Source organism: Pleuronectes platessa, chromosome 3, assembly GCF_947347685.1.
Source record: "Pleuronectes platessa chromosome 3, fPlePla1.1, whole genome shotgun sequence".
In the NCBI taxonomy this organism is placed as follows: domain Eukaryota; kingdom Metazoa; phylum Chordata; class Actinopteri; order Pleuronectiformes; family Pleuronectidae; genus Pleuronectes; species Pleuronectes platessa.
Genome location: NC_070628.1, coordinates 19,380,813 through 19,404,917, shown reverse-complemented (window position 1 = coordinate 19,404,917; position 24,105 = coordinate 19,380,813). Strand labels below are relative to the sequence as shown.

At 40.7% G+C, this 24,105-nt stretch overlaps 2 protein-coding genes across 2 annotated transcripts; both read right to left on the bottom strand.

Moving 5' to 3' along the window:
- Positions 1–3,948: 3,948 nt before the first annotated feature.
- On the bottom strand, positions 3,949–15,949 carry slc24a2 (solute carrier family 24 member 2). Its single transcript, XM_053419013.1, has 9 exons — positions 15,032–15,949; positions 7,177–7,212; positions 6,834–6,945; positions 6,471–6,554; positions 5,657–5,736; positions 5,310–5,444; positions 5,069–5,158; positions 4,316–4,482; positions 3,949–4,198 (listed from the first exon to the last, which is right to left on the bottom strand). Exons 1-9 carry the CDS (start codon positions 15,947–15,949, stop codon positions 3,949–3,951), a joined length of 1,872 nt encoding a protein of 623 aa, XP_053274988.1.
- A 4,915-nt stretch (positions 15,950–20,864) lies between these two features.
- Positions 20,865–24,017, bottom strand: LOC128436994 (sialic acid synthase). Its single transcript, XM_053418952.1, has 6 exons — positions 23,750–24,017; positions 22,816–23,031; positions 22,640–22,739; positions 22,286–22,440; positions 21,732–21,998; positions 20,865–21,600 (listed from the first exon to the last, which is right to left on the bottom strand). Exons 1-6 carry the CDS (start codon positions 23,879–23,881, stop codon positions 21,391–21,393), a joined length of 1,080 nt encoding a protein of 359 aa, XP_053274927.1. The 5' UTR covers positions 23,882–24,017; the 3' UTR covers positions 20,865–21,390.
- Between the last annotated feature and the right edge of the window lie 88 nt (positions 24,018–24,105).

The window sequence follows — 24,105 nt, the reverse complement described above, 5'->3', positions numbered from 1 at the left end:
GCGTCTCTTCCTCTTTTATTTCTTCTGAACTTCTTAGACGCGTTACTGCCCCTGGCGGATTCTAGTAGTATAATGCCGTTCTATCGAAGTTAGAGGAAGAACACATGTGGGCCTACGTCTGGTTTTCAAAATAAACGGTTGATATGGAGCCTTTACAAAATGAATAATTGAAAAATAATTTATTGGATTAAATTCACAAGATTAAGTACATATTGTCTTACCTGTGTCATGTATATGGATATTATTTTGATAAAATATAAATTATGAGATTTAAAAAAAATAAAAATCACACATTTTTAGCTTCAAGTAGGTAATTTGTGGATACTTCAAAGTACTGTAAAATGACTTTGCTCAATAAGTTCAGAGAGAGACTGATATGCCTGTGTTCAGTACCTCTATGAATACCTACATTCTGAAGATCAAACATTTTTACTGTATAGATTTGGAGATTTTTCAAAGTTTTAAAACATGGTGTAAATGATGCCGTCTCGAGTTGCATGGAGGAATGTTGTGTTTTTGTTTTTGTTTTATTGTGTCTGAAGAAGGAGTCACTTTGGCTAGAACACTGTTTACCCCTGACACTCTGAAAGAGTTTGTGAATCAAACCCTTCACCCATCCCTCCAAAGGCATAGTGGTGTGTGAAATTTCCATTTTTCTGTGAACTACCCCTTTAATCTCAATAGGAGGCAGTGATGGTTGCAACAGTTATCCTGGTCTGTTCAACATATAAATCTAGCTCATGCACAACTTTTGCTCCATTTCGTTAGAGGCTGCTCTGAATACAGTCTGTGGTTGTTCTCCGTGTCGCTGAGCGTTGGCTCTCTAGTTGGTCACTAAAGGCTTTACTCTGAGTTCTAATGGCATCTCTTGTCAGATCTTTCAGGGAGTTAAGGTCATCAAGCCTCTAAGTTTTTATTTGATCCTCTTCTCCATAGCTGCAACATTTTCATTTGAGAAAGTGACTGACACCCACACTTAAGTGATGGACAGGTTTCTAGGATGTGCTTCCGACCATTAACTCAAACTACCAGTGGTGAAAATTTGAGTTTGGTTTATTTGATCATATAACACTTGATACACAGTTGAACGATATATGTTTTGTACAGAATAATAAATGATTCAAGTAGAACATGAATATGATTCCATGTTTCCATATCGTGTACGGGAAATACAAAAGCATTTTACCATTTGTCAAGGTATCCAAACTGGCTGAGGGTGAATTCTAATGGATATTTCCTAAAAGCATTCATTCATACATTCATTTCTCACATTCAGATGATGCATCAAAACGAGAACGTTTTAGAAATTATACTGCATAGACAGGCTAAATGAGAAGATGTATAATTGTGCTTGGCTTTTAAATCTACCATCTGACATCATTACATACTGGAGCAGTTTTTGCATTACACTTTACAAATCTTTTATACATACATTTTATGTTTGTGAAATTCGGGATAGTTTTATGGACAGACATTTATAAACATATTCATTTGGACAAAATATATCGCATTTTATGAACATACACATTTAAAAGAATAGTTGAGATAGCATAATGACGCAATGTGATTTTTAATCTCTTGGTACTATAACTGATGAAAGAGGCTCAAATCCAGATTATCTAAAAGGAAATATGTCCATGTTAAAAAGAAAATGCTAATTCAGTGCAAATGAATACCTGAGAGAAAATGAGGGTTTCCATTCCGTATGCTAGCTGTTTACCTGTTTAGGTTAGTAAACATGGTATCCTAGACAAAGTTAGCTAACTGTTCTGAACACCAGCTTCCGTATTCATCTATATTCTACCATGTCTCGAGGTTGCACTGAAACAATTTAACATTTCCTAACTTTACTGTAAAAAAAAAAGCAGAGAAGGATGTTAAGTCGCAAGTTTACAAAAATGCATTTTTCCAGACCTGATGGAGCCACTAAACAATGCTTCAAAAACAAGTGTCGCCCTCATTTGGTTCCATTTAGTTGACAAAGTAAGAATTTGACTCAAGCAATACAATCATATATTCACCTTTAAAATAGTTGGCAAACCAAAGCTTGAACTTTTCAAATATATGCAGTCCACTGATCATCAACCGCTCCCGTTTTTGTATTTGCGATGTTTGAGATGTTGAAATAAATGTTTCATGGCCTGTTGTGGCTTGTAAGAGGCCAGTCAGGCAGTTCAGCATCTGGTGCAGCTGTAATGTTATAAATGTAAATGTAGACATTGTTGTCACGTCACTAATATCTCTGTTTCACATTAGAAGTATGTTTTTTTCCACCGGTTTTTACCGGCAGTTTGACTCATTAAAGAAGATAGAATGGGAAATTGAAAATAAAATGACCTAAGGTTCTCAAAATCTGGGGGAAAAAACAACAATTTTTTTGACTTTTTAGACGTCTTTATTCTTAGTTTGCAGCCTCTTAAGAGTAGTTGCTTTACACTCTTACATCTGCAACATTTTAATGGAAATAGAGTTTACTCATGGATAATTGTCTACTACAGCAGGACCCTCCAGGCGCATTTTGTTCAGTGTCATAGCACTAGTTTACCGAGCCTATCAGAAAGGGATTCGAGGAAAATGCCAAATTACTCAAGTATCACAATCTCTTCAGCAGTGTTTCATTTTAGAATTATTATTACAAAAGGCCTACAGCAGTGGAAAAATGTCAAAAATATTGTTGTCCTCTTCATATATAGTCGGAAATGATATCAATATATACATATGGAAATGATAGCAATATTTGTGTGTGTATATATATGTTTACATATATATGCACACATTATACAGTACATGGTATGAGTTGTTTTAGATCCAAACATCACAAGAAGCCGGTGATACCTGTTGATATTGAACACTCCTTTTATAAATACATACAGTCAAAAAGAAAAAAGTAAAATACAACAGAGAACACTAATCTTTACTCCACCATTTGTTATCCTGACTGCATCCCATCACTTACTGGGAGGCAGATGTGGCAATGAGCGCTTTTTTCTCCCACTAGTGGCATTTCAATGCATCAAAATGGTCCAGTTTTAGTCCTGATAATGAAGTACGCTCTCGCTCTAAAGTGGTGCATGTAAAGGCAGACAGAAAAAAGACAGATCTGAAAAAGTCACACTTACAAGCTTATGAATATGAAACCCCAAATGAGATAGTTTGGATATAAATATTGAGCATGATAAAACCTTAGCCCGTTTAGTCCATGCTATCAGTGTACATTATAATTTAACTACTTAGTATTTAATGTGTTCTATTATACATCTGGATGAATTATAACTAAAGTAAAAATGTCTGCCACGTACGTCCTGGAATGCATCACACCAGAACCAGCAACACTGAATATTTATTTTCTGATGTCATTTCAAACCCATATAAATATGGTGGTCGGGAGACGTTTAAATATAAAGGTCTGTTCAGCAGCTTTCACATTACCCCAGTTTGAAACATGGGATCTCTCCAAAGCTCCACAAAGAAACAAAAAAACAGTTTATATGCTCACCACGGCTGCTAGCATGAGTGGTGGATGTATTTCTTACACTGCCACACAGTCCTTTGGTTTAAAAAATAAATAAAAAGAAAATATATATATGATGCTCTCCGATTACAATGTCCATCCTGGGTGTTGTTCAAGTCACTCGTCACTGAGGGCAGGCTCTCCGATCGGGTGGCAGACGTCCGTTCACCGAGGAACTGGCTTCTCTGCCACTCCTGGAAGGCTGTGATGCAGTCCTGGAACACTGGAAACAACCTGTGCGTGTTTACGTGTTTGCTTCATGTGTGTGTGCAGGTACAGCTTGACACTGAGCGTGTGGATGCCAATGTGTGTGTGTGTGTGTGTGTATCCAGTCTTCTACTGTGTGTATATGTGGGACTGACAGGAGTTTCCGTCAATGTTGGTGCACATGAGCATATTTCGGTTTCATTTCAGCTTTCTGAGACTCGGCCGCTCTCTCAGACGGTGACAGGACAGGTGATGATCTTGTCCTCCAGCATGACACTGACGATGAGGAACACGAAGTAGAGCACGAACATGAAAAGGCCCAGCATCTTGCTCATTCTCCACTTGCAAGACGCGATGGAGATGATGACGAAGAGGAGCATGATGAAGAGGAGGACGATGGCGCAGAACAAGCCGTTGCTGCTCACCTCTACCGGCTTGAAGTCGTTGATGATGTTGTAGATGAGCCAGGGGAATGGCAGGCTGGAGGGAGGATGAAGCACGGACAGAGAAGAGTTATTTCAGGTTAGGGGGATGCTCCCGTTTATAAATGGATATTAAACTTAATACACAGCTATAGAAGTTGATGTTTTCCTTTACCCCACGGTGATGTCAAAGATGTTGGAGCCCACAGAGCTGGACACGGCCATGTCCCCGAGGCCTTTTCTCGCCACAATTACACTGGTGATCAGGTCAGGGATTGAAGTGCCGGCTGCTAATATGGTCAGACCCATGATCTCCTCTGTGATCCAGAACGTTTCTCCAACCTGAAGGCAAACATGCAAGGCTTCATGTTGCAGCAGCACAGTTTGGAAAACTTCATGAAGTCAGAAAGATGGCATCTTAACTTTTGTAACCATGGCTTTTAAGGTATTATCACCAACCATCTCTGCTACACCTGTAATGATGGCTGGGATGTAGCTAAGCACTATGCATGCAAGATCACAGCTGCACAGTTTGATGGGAAAGCATAATCACAAGTAGCTGGTAGAAACAAAAAGATTGGTTACTCTTTAATGGTACGGTTATTACGGTGGATTGCAAATATTTCCAGAAACTTCCCCAGTGACCTTGCACACATAACCCCCTCTTAGGCCCGTGCTGTTAAAATAGAGCGTTACAGGTTGATCTGGCTGTGGATCAAGGCAGATTAGGCGGGATTAGCTGTCGTGGTCACACATTCAACACCCTGACTGCTGCACCCTGATAAGCAGGGCGGCTTCAGAAACAGAGCGGTAGAGCAGAATCCACAAGAGTTTATGTTAATTTGAGAACCAACGAAAGAGATTCAATGAAAAGTTAATGTTGAAGTGTGCATTTCACAGAATTGTGTTGGTTGTGTGTGTGTCGTACCTGGTGAGCCCACCACACCATCAGGTAGGAGAAGAAAGCAATCCAAGAAATGGCGCCAATGAAAGTGACGGGGAAGAACCTCTCTGAGCTCTGGAAATAAAGAGATAATTATCCTACACATGTAAAGCAGTACATTGCGTCACAGTGTGTTTAAATAATAACACATAGCTCTATGTGTGTTTTTGTCATAGGTTTGTGTGCGTTTATGTGTGTGTGTCTGTGTTGGGGGGGGGGTTGTCACCTCTCTCCTGACGTCGGGCAGTGTGAGCCACAGTGGTAGGACAATGGGCAGGATAATTAGGTAAGTGAGTCTTTTCCTGTTGGTGTCAGGCCAGGCCAGACTCAGAGGCTGGTCTTCATCATCCTCTTCCTCATCCTGAAGAAGAGTTGTATACATTATACGGTTCATATCCATAGATAAACATTTTAGGTGATGTTAAAGCTATGGCTGTGTAGAATAACGTCAGCGGGTACAGTGTATATTGTGGTATTTTTGTTGTGTAGTGGGTTGATGCTCTATAAAAAATAAATGATTTCAAATGGTGGTAAACATGAACTTGTAAAAACGCAGACAGACAAAGAGCCCACCTCGTCCCCTCCTGCGACACCGTTCATGGGCGGCGTCACCTCCACCGCGACGTTTGAACTGTTGGGGATGTTTTTATCAGCTTGGGGAAAGGAAAAGAAGACAGTTTAAGTGAGTCTCATGAGAACAGTGTCACGTTGAAATAAAAATGGTCGTCTGACATAATAGAGAGAAAAGATGAATCTCATTACAAAGTGCACTCCTTGATGGTTTTGCCTGGGGCAGGACTCCTATGTTGGGAAACACAATGTTTGTGTTATTATCCCAATCCATCCGCACATGTGTAACATCACTTGGAAGCCATTTTATGCCTCGTGAAAACTGATTCACTGCCATATTGACAAATGCCTGGTGAAACTCAGATGCTTGGATATTGCTGATAAATCAAAGAAATAGACAAATTGCCAAAACAATAAAAATAACTACTATCTGACAATGCTCACTTTTGATTGTCAAATACCACCTGCTTTCATGATTTATTAAAAATATCACAGTGTATTTACATAGTAATGACAGAGGAAGCGAAGAGAAAACTTCAACAAGCATCCACGACATCTGGGAAATAATCATTTTAAATTGAGTAAAGCAATAAAGAAATAAATACTAAAGTGTATCTTCTGCTTTGTCTCACGCTTTTATGATTTAATGACTTTTTATTCTGCCATCTCCCCGTTGTCCACCCCCCTCAATTACACTGGGATTCCAATAGCCACAGTACTTCAGGCTCTTATTGATTTGATAATTGATTTTTCACTGGATTTATAAGTTGATTATTTCATGAGACAAATGGGTCTACACGTCATAACTGACACCCACCTATACCGTTGGCATTGATAGCGTCGTCTTTACACTTCTGCTTCGCCATTTTGTGAAGAATCGACGCTTTCTCTTTGAAACGCCCTGAAACAGAGGAAATGGTACATTTCGTAGTCCAGTCCACCTCACTGACATATATTAATTTACTCCCCTGCATGTGTAGCAACCCAGCCATTAACTACAAATTAAGCTTTAGATAGAGGTTAAATGTGTTGGGTTGTCTCATTCTAAATGAAAGGCTTTAATGATTACATAAAGCACACAGTGTGACAGAGTTTTACATCCCATCTTGTATAGTGGTCTTTGTGTAGGCTATTTGGGTTTAGTGTAGTTGTTGTGCGTTGAGTTTTTTCTTACCCATACCTTCATCGCTCAGCGGGTCCAGGGTGTGGATCATGAGCTGGAAGATGCTGTTTCTCATCAGTGAGTTGTGTAGAGAAGCACAGCTGCCCTCCCTCTGCAGCCGGGGCTTCGCCTGTAGGAGCACAAACATCAAAACCAATATGAACTATGTACTTATTCCATACCTGGTCATCAATGAGATTTTGTTTATTCATTTATGAAACTCATGATACTTCTCCACTCAATCACAGTTTAACTTTCGACCTAAACTGATGCAAAAAGCACTGCTCTCTAACACTGCATGATAAATTCACACACACACCACACACACACTCATATACAAACACACACAAGAAAAACCCACCATCAGTTTGTTCTCATCGTCTACTGGTGCAACCTCCTAAAGGGAAAAACATAAAATGTTGTATAAACAGTATAAGTTATCGTTCACAGTAATGCCAACACATGACCTATACACAATCCAATACTTTTCAACTTCAACAAATGACCTGTTCTGACTCTGTCTCCGGTTTGTGTTGCTGTTGATTGCCACACTGCAATGTCAGGGTGAGAAAGAGAATAAGCAAAATAATTAGTGGATACAGATACAAAAAAGTTCCAGAACATAACAAAATTGAAATGAAAATGTTAAATTACTTGATTTGAACACACATGAGCCTCCAAAGCAGTGATGCAGAGTTTAAAGGATTACTCTCAATGATTAATAATCAAGGAAATATGTTTGCTATTCACTCACTTTAGTAGAAATATGGTCAATCTTATCAACAGAAGCTTTAAACCAGGAAGAACAGAGACAGAATATCGGGTCTGATGCTGAGATATGTATAATTGTACAGCCCTGGCATTATATTCATGTTATCTATTTGTATGTGTAATTTCCCTCAAGGATATGTTTTTTTCTACACTCGATAAATATGCTGAGAGCACACAGAAGCAAAGACATTGTAGAAAATACAACATGAGCCTTTTCCGACCCACAAAATCATTCTAAAAAGTCTAGACAACATCTTTAACAACTGATTCAAAATGTTCCTAATTCTCTTCTACCAAGAATATACTAATTTACTTTAGAAACATATATCACATGTCCACTGTTCATGACCCTGAAGACATCCCTGTCTCCTCCTTCTTTACTGCTCCTCAGAGCTGGAGGAAGCCAACCAGAGCCATCCTACACGCACACACTTTCTTGTACTTCTCTCTCAGTGAGAATACTCCAGCCCCTTACCCTAAACTTAACCATCACAACTAAAGCCCTGACCCTAACCCTTACCCTAATCCTATCTCTAACCTAGACCAAATTCTAACCCTAACCCTAAAACCAAAACACACAACTGAGTCATGCAGACATTGTGATGTGAGTGTGTGAGTGAAAACACAGATGTGGTGATGTCAGCGGTGGGGGAGGTTTAGGAATCAGGGATGAGGGGAGGTTCATGATGACAGAGAGGAATTTGAAGTTTTGTGTGTAATGTTTTGGTAAATTTACTCTTGTTGGCCCAACCGGAAAGATCTAAATCATTTTTAATGTATTGATTGATGAGTTTTGCTCAAAACGTCACAGTGACATCAGTGGGATTTTTATGTAAATGTTTTAAACTATACATATTTTACTAGTGCTTATACAATAGTATACAATATATAAACTATCACTGAGAGTGAAAACTCTTACATTTGTGTCTCTAAAAATGAGAGAACAACTCGGCAAAGAACCAACAAACTGATTGGAGGTAGAATAAATCACTGTGTTTAAAAAATATAAAGTGAAAGTAAGAAATGTAGCCAAGCAACAAAAAGTTTGAAACCTCATGTAAATGTCAAGACGATTGAAAGGTAGTTGAATAAACAAACCCAAGGTATTTGCTAATGAAGTATAAAATAATGTCATAGAGCATCACAACATAGCCCTGTGATGATGTGGTTGTACAAGATATTAACAACTTAGATTTTATAACAGATTCTAATATAAAGGTGGTCAGTGTCCACTGCCATACAGTCACCTTTGACTAAACTAAAACTCAGACTTGTTCATATTATTAAATGGTTCAGGAGGAAGCTTTAGTAGTTTTGTAGTTCTCTGAAATGAATTATTTTCTAGAGCAAACAACAAATCAACAGAACCGTCATTATTTGTGTTTGCCACTCAACATCTGTCCAGGTTCCTCCTGATGTGTCAGGTTTATTTGGACATCAACTCATTCACTATCCCAGCCACACACGTGTTCACTCAATTCATTTTCCTGAGGCCAAACACAGGGAATTAGGGGAGCCTAGAGAAGCCTTGTATTTCATCAATGAAAATAATGCAATATAAATTTCAATGAAAGATATTCACATGAAAAGTCAGAGGATTTCTACTGAGTAAAGAGCTGCAGTCCCTCTTTAGCCTGAGGTTAATTTAGCTTGTGTGCCTCTTCCTGACATACTGTTGTACCAAACCTATAGAGTTATCTTACAGAAACAATTACATCACAGCAGCTCACAGCCTTCTCTACTTCCCCAGTTCATATTACCAAGCGCCAACATCCTACAAAGACACCTGAAAGCCAAACAGAAAACACAAACACCTTTGTGCTGTAGGTGGGTAACAAGGAGCCGAGAGGTGGCGGGTTTTCTTGTTGACACAATTTCATGATGGAGGCCTCAGTGTTGCAGGAGATAATCACATTAGTCTGCTGCTGATAAGACAGCTGCTGCTCTTATGGCATACACGGCCGTCACCTGTTACATGTCTTTCCAGTCCAAACATGTTTGCGTCCAAACAGCAGGGATCTTCATGGTTCAAGTCGACAGACTCATCAAATGGAGGATGTAACAGGATAACATAATGTCAAAGATGTTGGACTACCAATCTGCACAAAAAGAGGATTTCCTTTCTCCGTTTTATATTTCAAAAAATTGATTTTCTATAAAGAAAACATTTTGATGAGAAGGAAATAGAGGCAGTGGACTCTGTGTCTGTTTGGTCCATGTGATTGATGAGCAGCCTGGCTTCTGCTGTAATAACAGGGGGCAGCTTAGCATTAGCTCATGTTGTCTTAACACTCACATGACTCCTGACAAAAGAGAAAAGGAAAGAAGAAGAGAAGTAGCTGGGACTCAAACCTGCAATTAATGATTCCTTATTACATGCAGCTCTCATTCCCCCTGCTCTCCTCAGGGTTCTGGCCGGAACCACCAATAACCATCGCCGAAAAATCCTATACAACATGTTCTCAGTTACAACTGTTGAAGGTACCATGACCTGGTGAAGCGTCACGGATACTATTTGTTTTTTTCATTCCACCAGGTTCCAACAACAGAATCAAAAACACACAGAACTAATTAGTAACTGCTGAAGCAACAGAAACATGAAAACAACTGTTACAGAAGGAGATAATCTGCAGTTGCCCTTGTTCAGAACATTAGGTAGTTTAAAGCAATCTCTATTAAGTAAGAAAAAATCATATAGAAGGAAGATTGGATTATCCAAATGTCTATACATGTGAACACAATCTGCATCTATCATGAAGCCACATGCTGTCATTAATAGTTCAAAGTTGGATAATTTTTTTTCAGTTTTTTAGAGAATAAATAAATTCAGCTCCACAACAAATAATATTGCCCACATTGTTTTCAATGTCTGAAACTGTGAGGAATTTTAAAATGAGAGTGAATGAGGATTTTTTTGTGTCACCAGAGAACTTATCTTTCAAAAGCACTCTTTGTTGGGCAACAGAAATAAATGCGGCTAATTTTAATTTTAACTGCAAATTATGAAGGAAATTAGTTTTCTTACACAAAAGCAATCAAAATCTGTTTCGGCAAGTAAATGATTTATAACAGACAGATTAAGCCCTTTCATGTAATAACAATGAGCTGTTCGAGGTTTGAAGATGATCAGAAGAAAGAGAATGTAAAGTGATGTAAAGGGCTGATGTGGAGGCAGCAGCTCTACACAGTTATAATCATCACCGCTGTCAACAGAGAAGCAACGATCAGATCGCCTGAACAAAATTCAAACACATGCATGTTCCCTCTCTCTCTCTGCCCCTCTCTCTCTCTCTCTCTCTCTCTCTGCCTCTGTGCAGCGTCCACCTGACTGTCAGAGCTGTGGGACTTAGCAAGGATTAATAGGCAGAGATCACCGCTTTTAGACTGGTTATTTTCCAGCCTGCGTGTGAAGTCCTGCAGCAACTTACACGGGTCACTGTGCTGTCATACTCCCTCAAATTTCCTCAACAAGTTCCACTGCAATTAATAGGGAATCCTCAATAATTAGAGATACTGTAGGTGGTCAAGCATGTCATGAATAGGTGACAGTGTTGGAAAGAAATATTTTTCTTCCTTTGCACTGATTGCTTTTGTTATCTTCATCAAGTTCACTGTGATATGAAAACCCACAATCCACAGTTGTGTTGTGGAACTGTTTCAGGTGTAAAATCAGTCATTTAACTTTTGTGTTAGAATAGAATCAAGTGAACAAAGAAAAGTGGCCTATCAATTGATAGAATGTGTTTTTTATCACTTCAGCTGCAGTTTGTTGGATAAATGCATCAAACTGTCATTGTACGGCTGAACCCAACCACCTCAACCAGACCATTCCTCCTTTTCTCTGCAGTCACTAATGTCCGGACTGTCACACTGCAACATTACATGCATTGTGATCCGTGCAGGGTAGAAATTGATGATTGCAACACGAATATGAACATTTTGTTTGCAGCGAAGCGTAGCCTCGGGGCGCTGTGTTGCTTTCGTCACTGCAGGTAAGCAGTTGATAAGGGGATCAGAGAGGATTGGCGTCTTTAGTGCCATCACCAAGCAAACCAGCAGATCTTCTCTCTCCTGCAGAGACACTGTATGTGCAACATACTGTACATAAATGTGCAAAAACCTCCTGGAACATCCCTAAATTATGCACAAAAGCCCCATTACGAGCAAGACTGCAGGCTGACAAAGGAGGATCCAACCACTCCTTCCCTGTGATCTGCTGATTCCTGCTCCCCTAAGGAGCATCTGACTATAATTAGCGACTCTAATGGGATTGGAGGGCATTAACCTGGGGGATTATTGAGGAGCTACCAACACATGAGGGCAAGGGAGTTTGACATCAAGTGCCGGACGACTGAAATGGAACAGCTGCCCTTGTGTTGAGGTGAAGCAGCCATGAAGACCAGCTGATTCCGAAAGGCCACAAATGTCTAACAGAGCTCCTGATACTAATAGAGGGTTGATCAGCACATAAATAAGAGAAATGCGACAACTTCAAAAGTTAACATGATGCACTTGAGGTTCCGGAAAAGTCAAACTTGTTGTTATTATCAATAAATGATCATAAATGATTGGATTGCAATAGATAAAACACGTTAAATATGATTTTCATCTACCTGATGATAATGGAAGAAAGTGGGTAGAACTAAATTATCTAACAATCTATTATTAGGGGAAAATGTAAAAGGGGATATATATATATATGATTGTTATACATAAGTGACTGTGATGCAGAAGCATAATAACTAATAACTCTAAAGCTCTAAATAAAAGCAAGTCATGCTTTCTTTTTCTTGTTTAAAATGATCTAAACAGTTAAAGGGAGGAACGACAATGCAGATACAGGGCCTGGTCTCCATGGATTCATCCGAAAAGAGGACTTCTACTGGTCTGAATCACTACAAAAGAAATGATTTCATCATTATGTGATTCTACAAAATGCTTTCAACCCCTATTGTATCATAACAGGTTATTCTGTCTCACTTTTTTAGCCTTGTAATTGTCTAATGGTATGTTAATATCAATGTGGAAAACAAAAGTAGCACTGCACTGCATACGCCCCCCCGGCCAACTGGTGATGGGTGACGCTTGTCTAAGCTACGGGCAAACTGCTCTAGAATCAGCCTACGGTACAGTTTTTGTCACCTGAGAGCCGTACGAGATTACAACATCAGAGAGCAACAGATCTGACTCCAACTGCACACACAAGACAGAACATACAACAGACGGAGAGACAAAACGTGAGTTCAACCATGTGCATCACATCATCAGTCCCCTAGCCCCGGTTCTAAATGCAGCCTCGGGCTAATCTCAAAATGATAGCTTCCCGCCATCTTCCCCCTGCAGACGTGAAGTGATTGGTTTCGTGATTGCGAAGTGATTGGCATGTTGTAAGTGTGTTCTCATCAGGTAAATCTGCTCTCAGTGTGAGTCATGCTGTGCAGGCGCCAAAGCAAACGAACAAACAGCAAATGATGGATGTTTTGGATTATTAAAACTCAAAATAGTTGTAATAATAATAATAATAATAATTTGTCTGTTTCCTGGAGCTGTGTGCTTTGATCTGACGTGGAGGACTCAACCCTTAGAGCTGCAGTCTTCCTCCACAGTCAGAGGACCCTTTGCCCGATGTCACCACAAAGACGAGGGCAGCGAAAGGAGAGGGCGAGCTGATGACGAGCGATGCTATATGTTTTTTTGTGTTTTTTAATCTATTTCACAATTTCACAATTTCTTTGCTTCTATCTTTGCTTTTAGGTTTCCTTAGGATAGAATCCATCTCAACTCTCTGCAATAAACAATGTTTAGGCTTCAGGATTATCAATTTAGCGTTAGCATTCACTTTGGCCAGAAAACAATAACTGAATATGTCCAAATAATGGTTCAATAAATATCTCAATGTACCACTGAGAATATAATACGGAAAAAACATAAAAGTCTGGATCCCAAGATGTTTTTTTTAAAACACAAACGCGATGCCATACATTATATTATTTTCGTGGAATAGACCACTAAGCAATTGAAATTATCCTGTTGAGAAATCAACAATTATCTGTTGTATTCATTTATAGATTGTAATCTATATTTGATGGTTAATATTTTACCAAAAGTATTTAGCACCATATTTTCACGCCATTTTGCAGGAACAAATAATCCGTACAGTAAATGTCTGTCGAATGTTTTTCCACAGTTAGAAAAATATTAATATTGTCCTGTAGGATCTTATAATCGGAAGATAAGAATGTAACTAAATGAAATTGTCCTCTCTCAGAGCAGATATAGCTCTTTGTCCAATGATTGGTATTAAGTGTGAACATATAGAAACACAAGCAACGTGTTAATTTAGACACTTTTATAAGGAATCGACACATCAAATTTATTCTAATGAGAAATATCTTTTCATATTAATCCTGTTGAAGTCATTTCAGTGACCCTCTCCATTACATCAGTCCTATTCTGAGAGACTTTGCTGGACTGTGAAGATCAGGCCTGCTCCTGGACTTACTCAGCATGAAGACACTGCAGTCTGGCTCTGCGTCTGGCACTACATGAGCTGCACAGGTGGCAGGTTAAGACAAATCTTTATATCCCTGCAGAGGGGAACTCAGGAGGGTTTGGCCTCCTGACAGAGGTCTGTCTGTACAGTAGCTCCTGCTTTAACACCCTCCCTGCCCCAGTGAAACACCCCCTCACATTCACAGAACAGGAGCACTGCTATTCTCAGGATCATTAGCCGGGACGGGTTTTCCCTGTGAGTCTTTCTCATTGCTTTTCCTCAAATCAGTTATCAAGAGATTCCCAGGTTTCAGCCCAGAGGCACTGACAACATACAGCAACGTGTTTCCTTCCAAAAAACATGATTGTCAGAACTGTTATGGTTTATGGTCAAGTAAAGAAAGAAAAGGAACGGGATCTTTTATATTTTGACCGTAGTCGGATATTTTACCTTTTGCTCACTGATATACTACAGGTGCATTTATAGACTTTCAAACATCTTGATGGTTGTTACTGGTGAGTCTGATTAGTCAGTGAATAGTGGTTTAAATGTATAGATGGATGGATAGATGGAGGTTTCTGCTGCTGGCAAGATCGATGAAAGATGGTAATAGTGGGGTAGATACATCAAAAGATGGATAGATTGAGGGAAGGATGGATGAATGGATGGATGGATGGATGGATGGATAAATAGATGGATAGATGTCAGCTGATGCATGGATGGATGAGTGATGGATGGATGATGAATGGATGGATGGATGTCAGATGATGAATTGATTTGTGATGGATGGATGATGGATGAATGATGAATGAATGGATGGATGGATAGACGGATTTCAGATGAGTGATAGATGAATGATGAATGGATGATGGACGTATGATAAATGGATGGATTTCAGATGATGGCTGGATGAGTGATGGATGGAATGATGCATGTAATGGATGAGGCTCACCTTGGGTGCAGTCTCCAGCTCGTCCACCTGGTTGCTGCCCAGGCAGCCCTTGATGAACAGTTCTACTTTGCGATTGAACTTCATGAATGTCACATAGCAGGTGTAGCACATCAGCAGGCTGATACTTTCCCCCATCACAATTTGATTATCCAGAAAGAAATAGATGAGCATGAGCAGGCCAACGATATAGAAGGAGACGTCTCTGAACAGAGGCCACCAGGTGAGGTTCAACACCTCTTTGGAGAACAGGGCGCACATCCCGATCACAAACAGGATGTTGAATACAGCGGAGCCCACGATGGTGCCGATGCCTACATTACTGTGGGAGACAAAGACTCCAATGACAGAGGTGAAGAGCTCTGGGGCTGAGCCGCCTGCAGCCATGAAGGTGGCTCCTGCGACATCATCAGAGATCTGCAGCTTCTCTGTGATGACAGTTAGTGCAGGTACAAAAAACTCATCGCAGACGATGGCTAAGGCTATGAACATGTAGAGCATACCAAACATATGAAACACCACAAAGCCCTGACGTCTGTCCTCCACGGTGAAGTAGTCCGTTGGGTAGTCTCCGTGATTCATCTCTATCTCAGATGATCGCATGGCCACCGGTGTGTCGTCTGGCGCTGCTGAGAGGTTGTTGTATTGCAGAAGAGTTCTGTGGGGCACTGCATCCTCTGCTGAGCCCTCGGCATTTGGTCCCAGCTCTTTGGCCACCATCGTGGCCAGCGAAAAGGCACTCCATGAACCCACTACGCAGACCACCACCAGGCTGATGACAAAGCCAAAGATCCGTCCAGGCCGCAGCTTCCTCTTGACGCTCTGGTAATGTTTCCTTCGGCAGTTGCTGTGAGGCCCCAGAAGAGGAGAGCTGGAGGAAGCCTTCCTGTCTTGACTTCTTATGGGTAGCATGAAATCCATGGCGTTTGGCGCAAATCGTCAGGCAGGGTCGAAGTGTCTGGAGCCGGCCCAAAGCTGGGTTGGTGGTGCTGGTGGCTATGAGGGTGGGGGTTTAACAGGCCACAGCGGTTCACCGGTTTGTTTGCATGCTGCTCCCCGGTCTAAATGCAATGGAAGCACCACACTCTGATTCCTGGATCTAGCCCATTCAAAGGCATCCTCATATTAGTCACTGGATGACAGAGAAAAACAGAAACACGTGTTAATGCAGGTGAGCAGATGAAAAAAATCACTCTTGATTCAATCAGAACATAAAGATAAGCTACATGAAGATAAAGCTTCCTAATGAGTATATGTCTTTCTTCTTTATATCTTCTCCACTCCTCCACTTCAATCCACTCACAGGCCTATACAGGCCTCGTTAGCAGCAGTGGGAAAAAACTTAGTACATTTCCTCATCTGAGACGGTTAAATATTAAATACTGATATAAATATTCCCTTTCTCCTGCTTTCTGTGAGAATTATTGAACCTTTTACATCATTATCTAATAACTGCTGGTGGTTGCTTTACAAGATGATAAAAACACAAAGAATATGATTTGATAAATTGTTATACAAACCAACAGTGTATAAAACAGTACAACTAAATTCAATGGTTCTATGTGTTGATGCATAAGTAATAAGGCCATAATAATATGTGTATAGTAATATAAAACACTGGAAAGGACAATTCTGCATTATAGTAACTTAAGCTTTTTGCTATTTTAAGTTTATTTGGCCAAAGTAAGAACTTTAATCTGTAATGGAGAATTTGTATAAAGTAGTATTGCTACTTTAACTCAATTAAAGGTCCTGAATAATACGAATAAATCAAATATATCCTCAGAAAAACTAAAATTATAAATTGAATAACTAACTTTTCTTCTGTTGTTAATTAGTTGTTAAAAAGATTTGAATGAGCTCATTGAACTGTGATGTCTAAATTCCGGTTCTGCTGCTGATAAATATTTAAAAACCTTCGTAAATTCAAGGCTCAGATGAAAAATAACTGCGGGTCCAATATTCTGTATAGGTTGATGAAACCGATGATATAACAATGTTGTATCTCCAACAACAGTATTAACTGCCAATGTGATGACATAAAAGTGCTGTATCTCAAATCCATTACATTTCTTACTCTTTTTATAGAATTAAAGTATGCACTGGATAGAAAGTAGCAGTCGATAGTAGCAGTAGTAATAGCTGCAGTTCTTGACATGGCCTTCTTGACATTGTGCTGAAAAGCTGCAGTCAGAGCTCTCCCTCAAGTGAAGCTTGGACATTATGTAAAGCTCATTAGGAAGCTATTTAATCCCTGAGAAGATATACTTAGATTAGCCCCGCACACTGATGCCACTGCACAAAGTCAAAAAGCTGACACCAATGAAATAAACGACTAAATCACAGGTTGATTTTCACATCAGTCCTGAAGTACTGGAAACAAAACTCCTGAATGTCTGAACCGTATTCTCACAAATCCGGAAGAATGAAGAGTCTTGATCTGCAGTCAAACACCAATGTCAGACATCATAAACCTCTTCTTTTTTTTACAATTTGAAATCCTGCTGTGCCATGACAGCAACTCCTCAACAACACCATGCACTTCATAAATTGCTTTGCTTTCGTACCTCTCTTGGATGTTTCCCGTTCAGGCAGGACGGACTCCAGCAGGTGTTCAGGTTCAGATTCTCCGAGGGAAATATTCCACTAAAGCTGAATCCCGGAGGAGAAAGGTCCTGAGGGCTCAGTGTCCAGTGTGAAGGTCTGAGCAGTAAATCCTCGGTGAGATTTTCCTCAGCAGAGGTGGAGCTCCAGTGCATCAGATCAGCAGCTGAGGACCAAGTACCCCTCCCTCTCTCCCTCCCTCCCTCTCTCTAAATACATGTCCAAGAACGAGGATCACTGCAGTCAATCACCCTCCTCCTCCTCCTCCTCCTCCTCCTCCTCCCCACCTTGCTTCTAGTGTCATGTATCGTTTCATCCCGTCCACAGATCCAAGAAAATGGCCCTTACACAACGAGCTTACACAGCTTGATGGGGCTGAAGCGTTTTGTGCCATCAGATCACAGTGCCGAGCATGAAGCTTCTGAAAACTAACCTAACAGCCTGGTGAAGGGATGCACCGCCGTGGAGCCCACTGCATGGATTAGAGCTTTAAAACTTCTAAATTAAGGGGTCGTAGACATTGGAAGAGGGAAGGGACATTTTGCCTGACATTTTTAAAACTTTCCTCTCACGCATCCTCACTCAATCACATTATTTAGATCACATTTTTTATTTTCTTGTTGATTACAAATACCTTCATTAAGTTTTAATTTAGTTTTTCCTCTTTTTTTCCAATTCTTGTTCTGGATTTTAGTTTCAAACAGCCAGTTGTTGGACGTGACTTCACCAAACCTCTTGCCTCTTATTTCCCACGTGTCTGTTATTGGATTTGAGCACAACTGTGATTTACGGAATCACAGTAAAGTGAATGTACTGTGAGGAAGCCCCCTTCCTCATTATGTGGCCAATGTCCTTTTAATTCACAGCCTTGTCTGGGTTTTTTTGTTTTTGTTTTTGGGGGGGGACGAATTGTTTAGCAATTTGTATCATTGTTAAGAAAAGTCTGATACGAATAAAGTTTGCCATTATTATTACATTATTTGTTGAAGAATATGAATAATTACATCAAAAATCATTTCCAAGGGGATTTTGACTGTGGTGGTGTGTCACTGACTCTTCAAGGCAGTTCAGGCTTTACACTTGAGCACTGTACACTTCAATAGCCGCCTGAAGGTGAGTTTAAATGATGATCTATGACAAATGACCTATTCTGTTACGTAAAGCCTATCTCTTGGCTCCTTCTCCATGTCTACAGGTGCAGGATATCTCTGTGTATGTGTGTGTGTGTGTGTGTGTGTGTGTGTGTGTGTGTGTGTGTGTGTCAGTAAACACTGATTCACTGTCTTCTTGGAGAAGGGAATAATTTTACAAAGGAGAGTCAGATAGAGGCTGTGGGCATTGAGACAGAGGAGGGGGTATGGGGGGGGGTGTTGTATTGTTATAAGGGAACTTGAGAATAAAAGCAAGGCCTTCTTCAAGTGTTTGGGTTATTAATGAGTATTGTTTTTTAAAATGAATAATCTCTCATGTGACACTAATTTATTTGCAGAGGTGTACATTTTGGCTGGGAACAAATCCAACCAAACCCGATTGTTTCTGGCCTCCTACTGTTCTTATCCAATTAAACCGGAGCATACTTAATGGAATGGGCTGCTAACTTTCTCCTGCCCGCAAAATCTTGCTCTTAATGGCTTAGAGTCAGTCTTGTCCAAACCCAGCCATGACCACATCAAAGGTTGAGCAGCTTCAACAAGCAGGAGGGGGTTTTTCTGCTAAAATCTTGTGTCATGTTTCTGGACTTTCTTTGGTTGGATGATCAGCTAATCTATGGACTTCTTTGAATAAAGAAGGAATGGTTTGGTAAAGGTCGTTGCTTTTTTCTCTACATTTAGTCCAGTCTATTTGTTTGCACTGTAATTACGTGCTAGTGCCACAGCCTGATGTGACACTTGCTTTGGTGGAGGAGTGTGAGGATTCTTTATTTGGGCTGCAGCTGCTATATTAAGAGCTTTGTCAAGACCTGAAAAGGCTTAGCTTGTGACATAACCAACCAAGTAACCATACCCTACTTCTAGGTAGAGTGCGGTACATCGCCTGCAGAACTTGAGATACAATAAGTCTCTTGGCATGAAGAAAACAACATTACTAAACCTTTAAGGTTTCAGGTGAACTTCACAATATTCTCACAGAAATAAATACCAGTATGATCTGACAGGGTGTGACTTTGAGATAACTGGAGTTAGCAGTACTTTTCACGGCCTATTAAAAGATTTGTGAATGAGTTATTCTTCATCATATTTAATCGGTCTACATTGCATCAAGGTGAGGGTAGCCGAGTGACTGCTGGTCCAGATGATGAAAAGTGAACGAGATCGATCAATGTTCCTTTGTGAAGCTGGGATCAGCAGCAGCTTACTGGCTAAAGCTCCTGCCTGAAATAGCCGCTAAGTTATAGGCTACATGATTTAGAGAGAGAGACCCTTTATCTATGAGCAGAGGGACGGCCCAGGTCATCGCTGGAAACTGCCTCCTCTCAGGGATATGACCCTTCATGGAGCTCTGCCCCCTTTAGGTACTGTTGCTACGCCAACCAATCACAACCCAGATTGACATATGTGAAGATGGGAGTCTGGGTAAAAACTTAATTGAGGAATATGCACTGTAAAAGCACAAAGTTAAATCTTGAATTTGACATCTTGGAAATGACGACGGCGGCTCATTAGCTCTGCGTAGCCCCTCCTCTTACTGTCAGCCCGTGCAGCCATGACACCTGAGGCCGAGAACTCGTGTCAGACTACTTTACATAATCTGAGTAAAATCCTCTGAATCTCAGATGCAGAGTAGGATTACTACCGACACCGTGACCCTTGTGTGTTAGAAAAAAAGGGGTTGTTGTTGTTGGTGTTATTTATGTATACATGCCGTTTTTTTAAGTATGATATACATGATATATATTATATCTCATGGAGATGGGTACGAACATGATTTTTCCTGCCTTTAACACTGGAACAGAAATGATTTAACACCATGTTAACACTCTTGAGTAATTCCAACCTGTCATAACAAAGATAAGAGAAACAGCATCATCTAGTGGTTCAAACACAACATTACTCCAAACAAGTGACAGGTTCATAGTTGTGTTTTTCTCAACATAGCAAAATATAAACTTGTTTGCAGGGAGCTGGAACACAGTCGGCCATTATCATCTGGATTGCACAATTTTTGTGACCATAAAAATTACTTTCGCGCTATTTTAACAACGGTCAAACACCAGAGCAAAGTTGCAAAGAGGTTTTGGCAATATTGGTATTTTATTTGAAGGCTTCATCTTTTCAGAACATTGTAGATTTTCTCAACAGAGTCTAGACAGACTTCTGGGTTATGGCTTAGGAGATATTCATGGTAACACAACAAAGACGATTGATGACAAAAATATAATAAAAACAGGAATCCCACTTTATTCAGTAACAGATATTTTGACAACCAGTCTTTTTTCTTGTTACTGATATTTTGGGCCTGCTGGGGGTAAAAAAAATTGTTTGAGTAATATATTAAGGCCGCTTTTAGAAAATTAGGAAATGAATTGAATCAGAACACAGGATCTGTCTGTCAGACTATAATGCCTTGTCCAATTACATCATAATTCACCTGTTGCTGTGTGTGTGTGTGTCAATCCAAAACTTGGTTATCTGGGACATCAGCAGCAACAAAGTCCTTCACGTGTCATCTTTACTTCCTTCACAATTTTTCCCCAGAAGAAACTTTTCCATTTCATCTTAATTTTAGTTTTTTAACCCATTTCAACCTCTCTTCCATTCTCAGCACTTTGCCCTTTTGCCGTAGTTGTCCACCACCCCCGGCACCACGCTCTCGTCCTCCTTCACGTCCTCTGTCACCTTTTTGCCGACCAGCTGGTAGATGTCCTCGGCTGCGACGCCCATGGGCTCGGCCACCTTTACCGTCAGCATGTCCAGAGTCAGAACGGTTCCACTGGGGATCTTCACTTTGGCCACCACGGACTTACCCAACTGGCGGAAAAAGGAAGAGCAGAGGGACATTAAGAGAAACTGTTCTCTTTCAGAAAATGTCCCCTCAGGACATTAAAAACATCCTTTTTGACATTTTTGTGCATTTTCTAGACGAAAAGAGGATATGTCACCTTATCATGACATGGCTTCTCGCAGGGTAACATCTGCTTAATGCCACTGCCCAGCGCCCTCTCCACCAGCCGGATGGAGCGGACCAGCTCGGTCAGCTCTGAGGGCACCAGGGAGGCTTCATGGTCGCTTCCTTTCCAAGTCTTGTCCAAGGTCACGTGGCGCTCGATGATCTTTGCCCCAAGAGCTACGGCCGCCACGGAGATATCGATCCCAGACTCATGGCCAGAATACCCGATGGGAATGTCAGGAAATTCCTTCTGGTATTCCTGTGGTGAGTTTGACAAGGAAAAGTCTAATTAAAGACTAGTTGAAAATTTCACTTGTCACAATGCTCATATTTAATGATCAGGTGGGGTGGAGTGTTTATGAACATAAATGGTTATTAGCCAGTAAAAGCTGAATAAAGATTTCAATATGAAAACATTTTATGTTCTAGGATGGATTTGCATTCTTAAAATATGAGCATGGTTTCATTTGTTTAACTGACTCACTGAGGGGGAGTCAACTTGTTTTTGTTTTTATACGAGAGTAAAATCCTCTAAGCTCTATTTACAGCAATCACTCGGAGGTTGACGTCCTCAGCCTCCAGTGGGTAGGCGCTGGTGCACTGCAGGATGGCGAAGTTCTGGTTGTGCTCTTTCACCGTCTGGTAGACCCGACGCATCGTCTCCATGGACTGCATCCCGCTGGACACCACCATGGGACGTCCTGACACAGACAGAAAGAAGATATGTTGCCACTTTTTTTTTAACTCTCAGAGTACAATTATAAAATAATGTCAAGAGCAGACGCGCACCGCGGCCCAATAATGATGGATTGTTATAATCGTGACTTATTGACAACAATTCAACCACTTGTTATATCTAAACCTAAAACATCCAATTGAGTTATAACCATTTACACTCACCCTTCTTCGCAGTCTTCTCCAGGTATGGGAAGTTGTTGGTGTCTCCTGATCCCACTTTGAAGAAAGGCACATCGAGCTCATGGAGAAACTCCACTGCCATCTAAAAAGACAGAAACACTTATGCTCAAGCTCAAACTTAACCTTGACCGAATGTTTAACATCTGCCTCTCCCTTACCTCATCCATCCCTGAGGCAGTGAAGTAGATCCCCACTTCCTTCGCATGTTTCTGCAGCTCCCTGTACTGCTCGTGGCTGAACTCCAGGTGTCGCTTGTGCTCACCGTACGTCTTCCCCCAGGATTGTTTGGAGGTGTAGGGGCGCTCCAAGGCTCGCTTGTTAAACTTGTGCTCTAATTCGCTCTTCTGAAACTTGGCACAGTCAGCTCCACAGTCCTGTGAAGGTGGATAGAAGGAAGTGAAGATTGGAAGTCACAGTGAATAGTAAGGATGTTAGTCTGAATCTATTTGCAGCCCCAAGGCTCAGGAACAGTCTCCTGTTCCACATATTTTACATCTGATAACGGTAACACATCTTAATTCAAGCTGATTCTGCCTCATGGTTCAGTGTATGTCTGTGGCTATTTTATCTTATTCTTACTTTGTATTTGCACTTCTTTCCTTTTATATTTAACAACACGTTGTTGTTTTTTTATTCGCCATATAATGAAATAGTCAAGTCTTAACTTGACTATAAAGGGTCCTCTAGAACTTCCTAGGAAGCAATGCACAAAACCTAAGCCACTACTCTCCAAACACCAGCACCCAAACCCACCAGCGTGTGTCATGTGCTAGATCGGAATTTACACACCAGACTCCATTCAGAAAACCAGTACTTAGTGTTCATGACTCAACATCCTTGTGCAAAATCCTTCAGAGCCACTTGGACACAGCACAGTCATGATGTTTACCATTTATTCCAGCTATAGACAAACTAGCGGTGTTTACATTGTATTCACATGGATTGGTCATATGAGGAAGTGGAGCAAGCAGCATTTTAAACCGGTCAATTTTAAGTGGACGTCAGGTCCTGGCGTGTTTGGGATAAAACAAGATGAAACAAACACATTCACAGTTTGAGCCGAAACGTTTTGTTTCCATGTGGTTTCATTACCTTTGCCATTTTTATCATTTTCTTGGCAATCTCAATGTCCCCCTGGTGATTCTGTCCGATCTCAGCGATGATGAAACACGGGTGGTTTCCTCCGATCATTCGTCCCGGACACAGCTCAAACTTTAAAGGCATTTTCTTTCAGAAATTCGACGTTTAACAAGTACAAATGGGTATTTAACAGAAGACAGGACCAACGCAACCAGTGACGAGTCGTGTCAGGAAGGGTTACTGTGCTGCACATCCCGGATGCGACGACAACCGGTTCGTAAAACCACGTAATAACCGTTTTGTTCACAAAATAAAAGACTAAAGCAGGGACGATGTCCCTGACAAAGAAACAAGTTTAACCGCTAGAT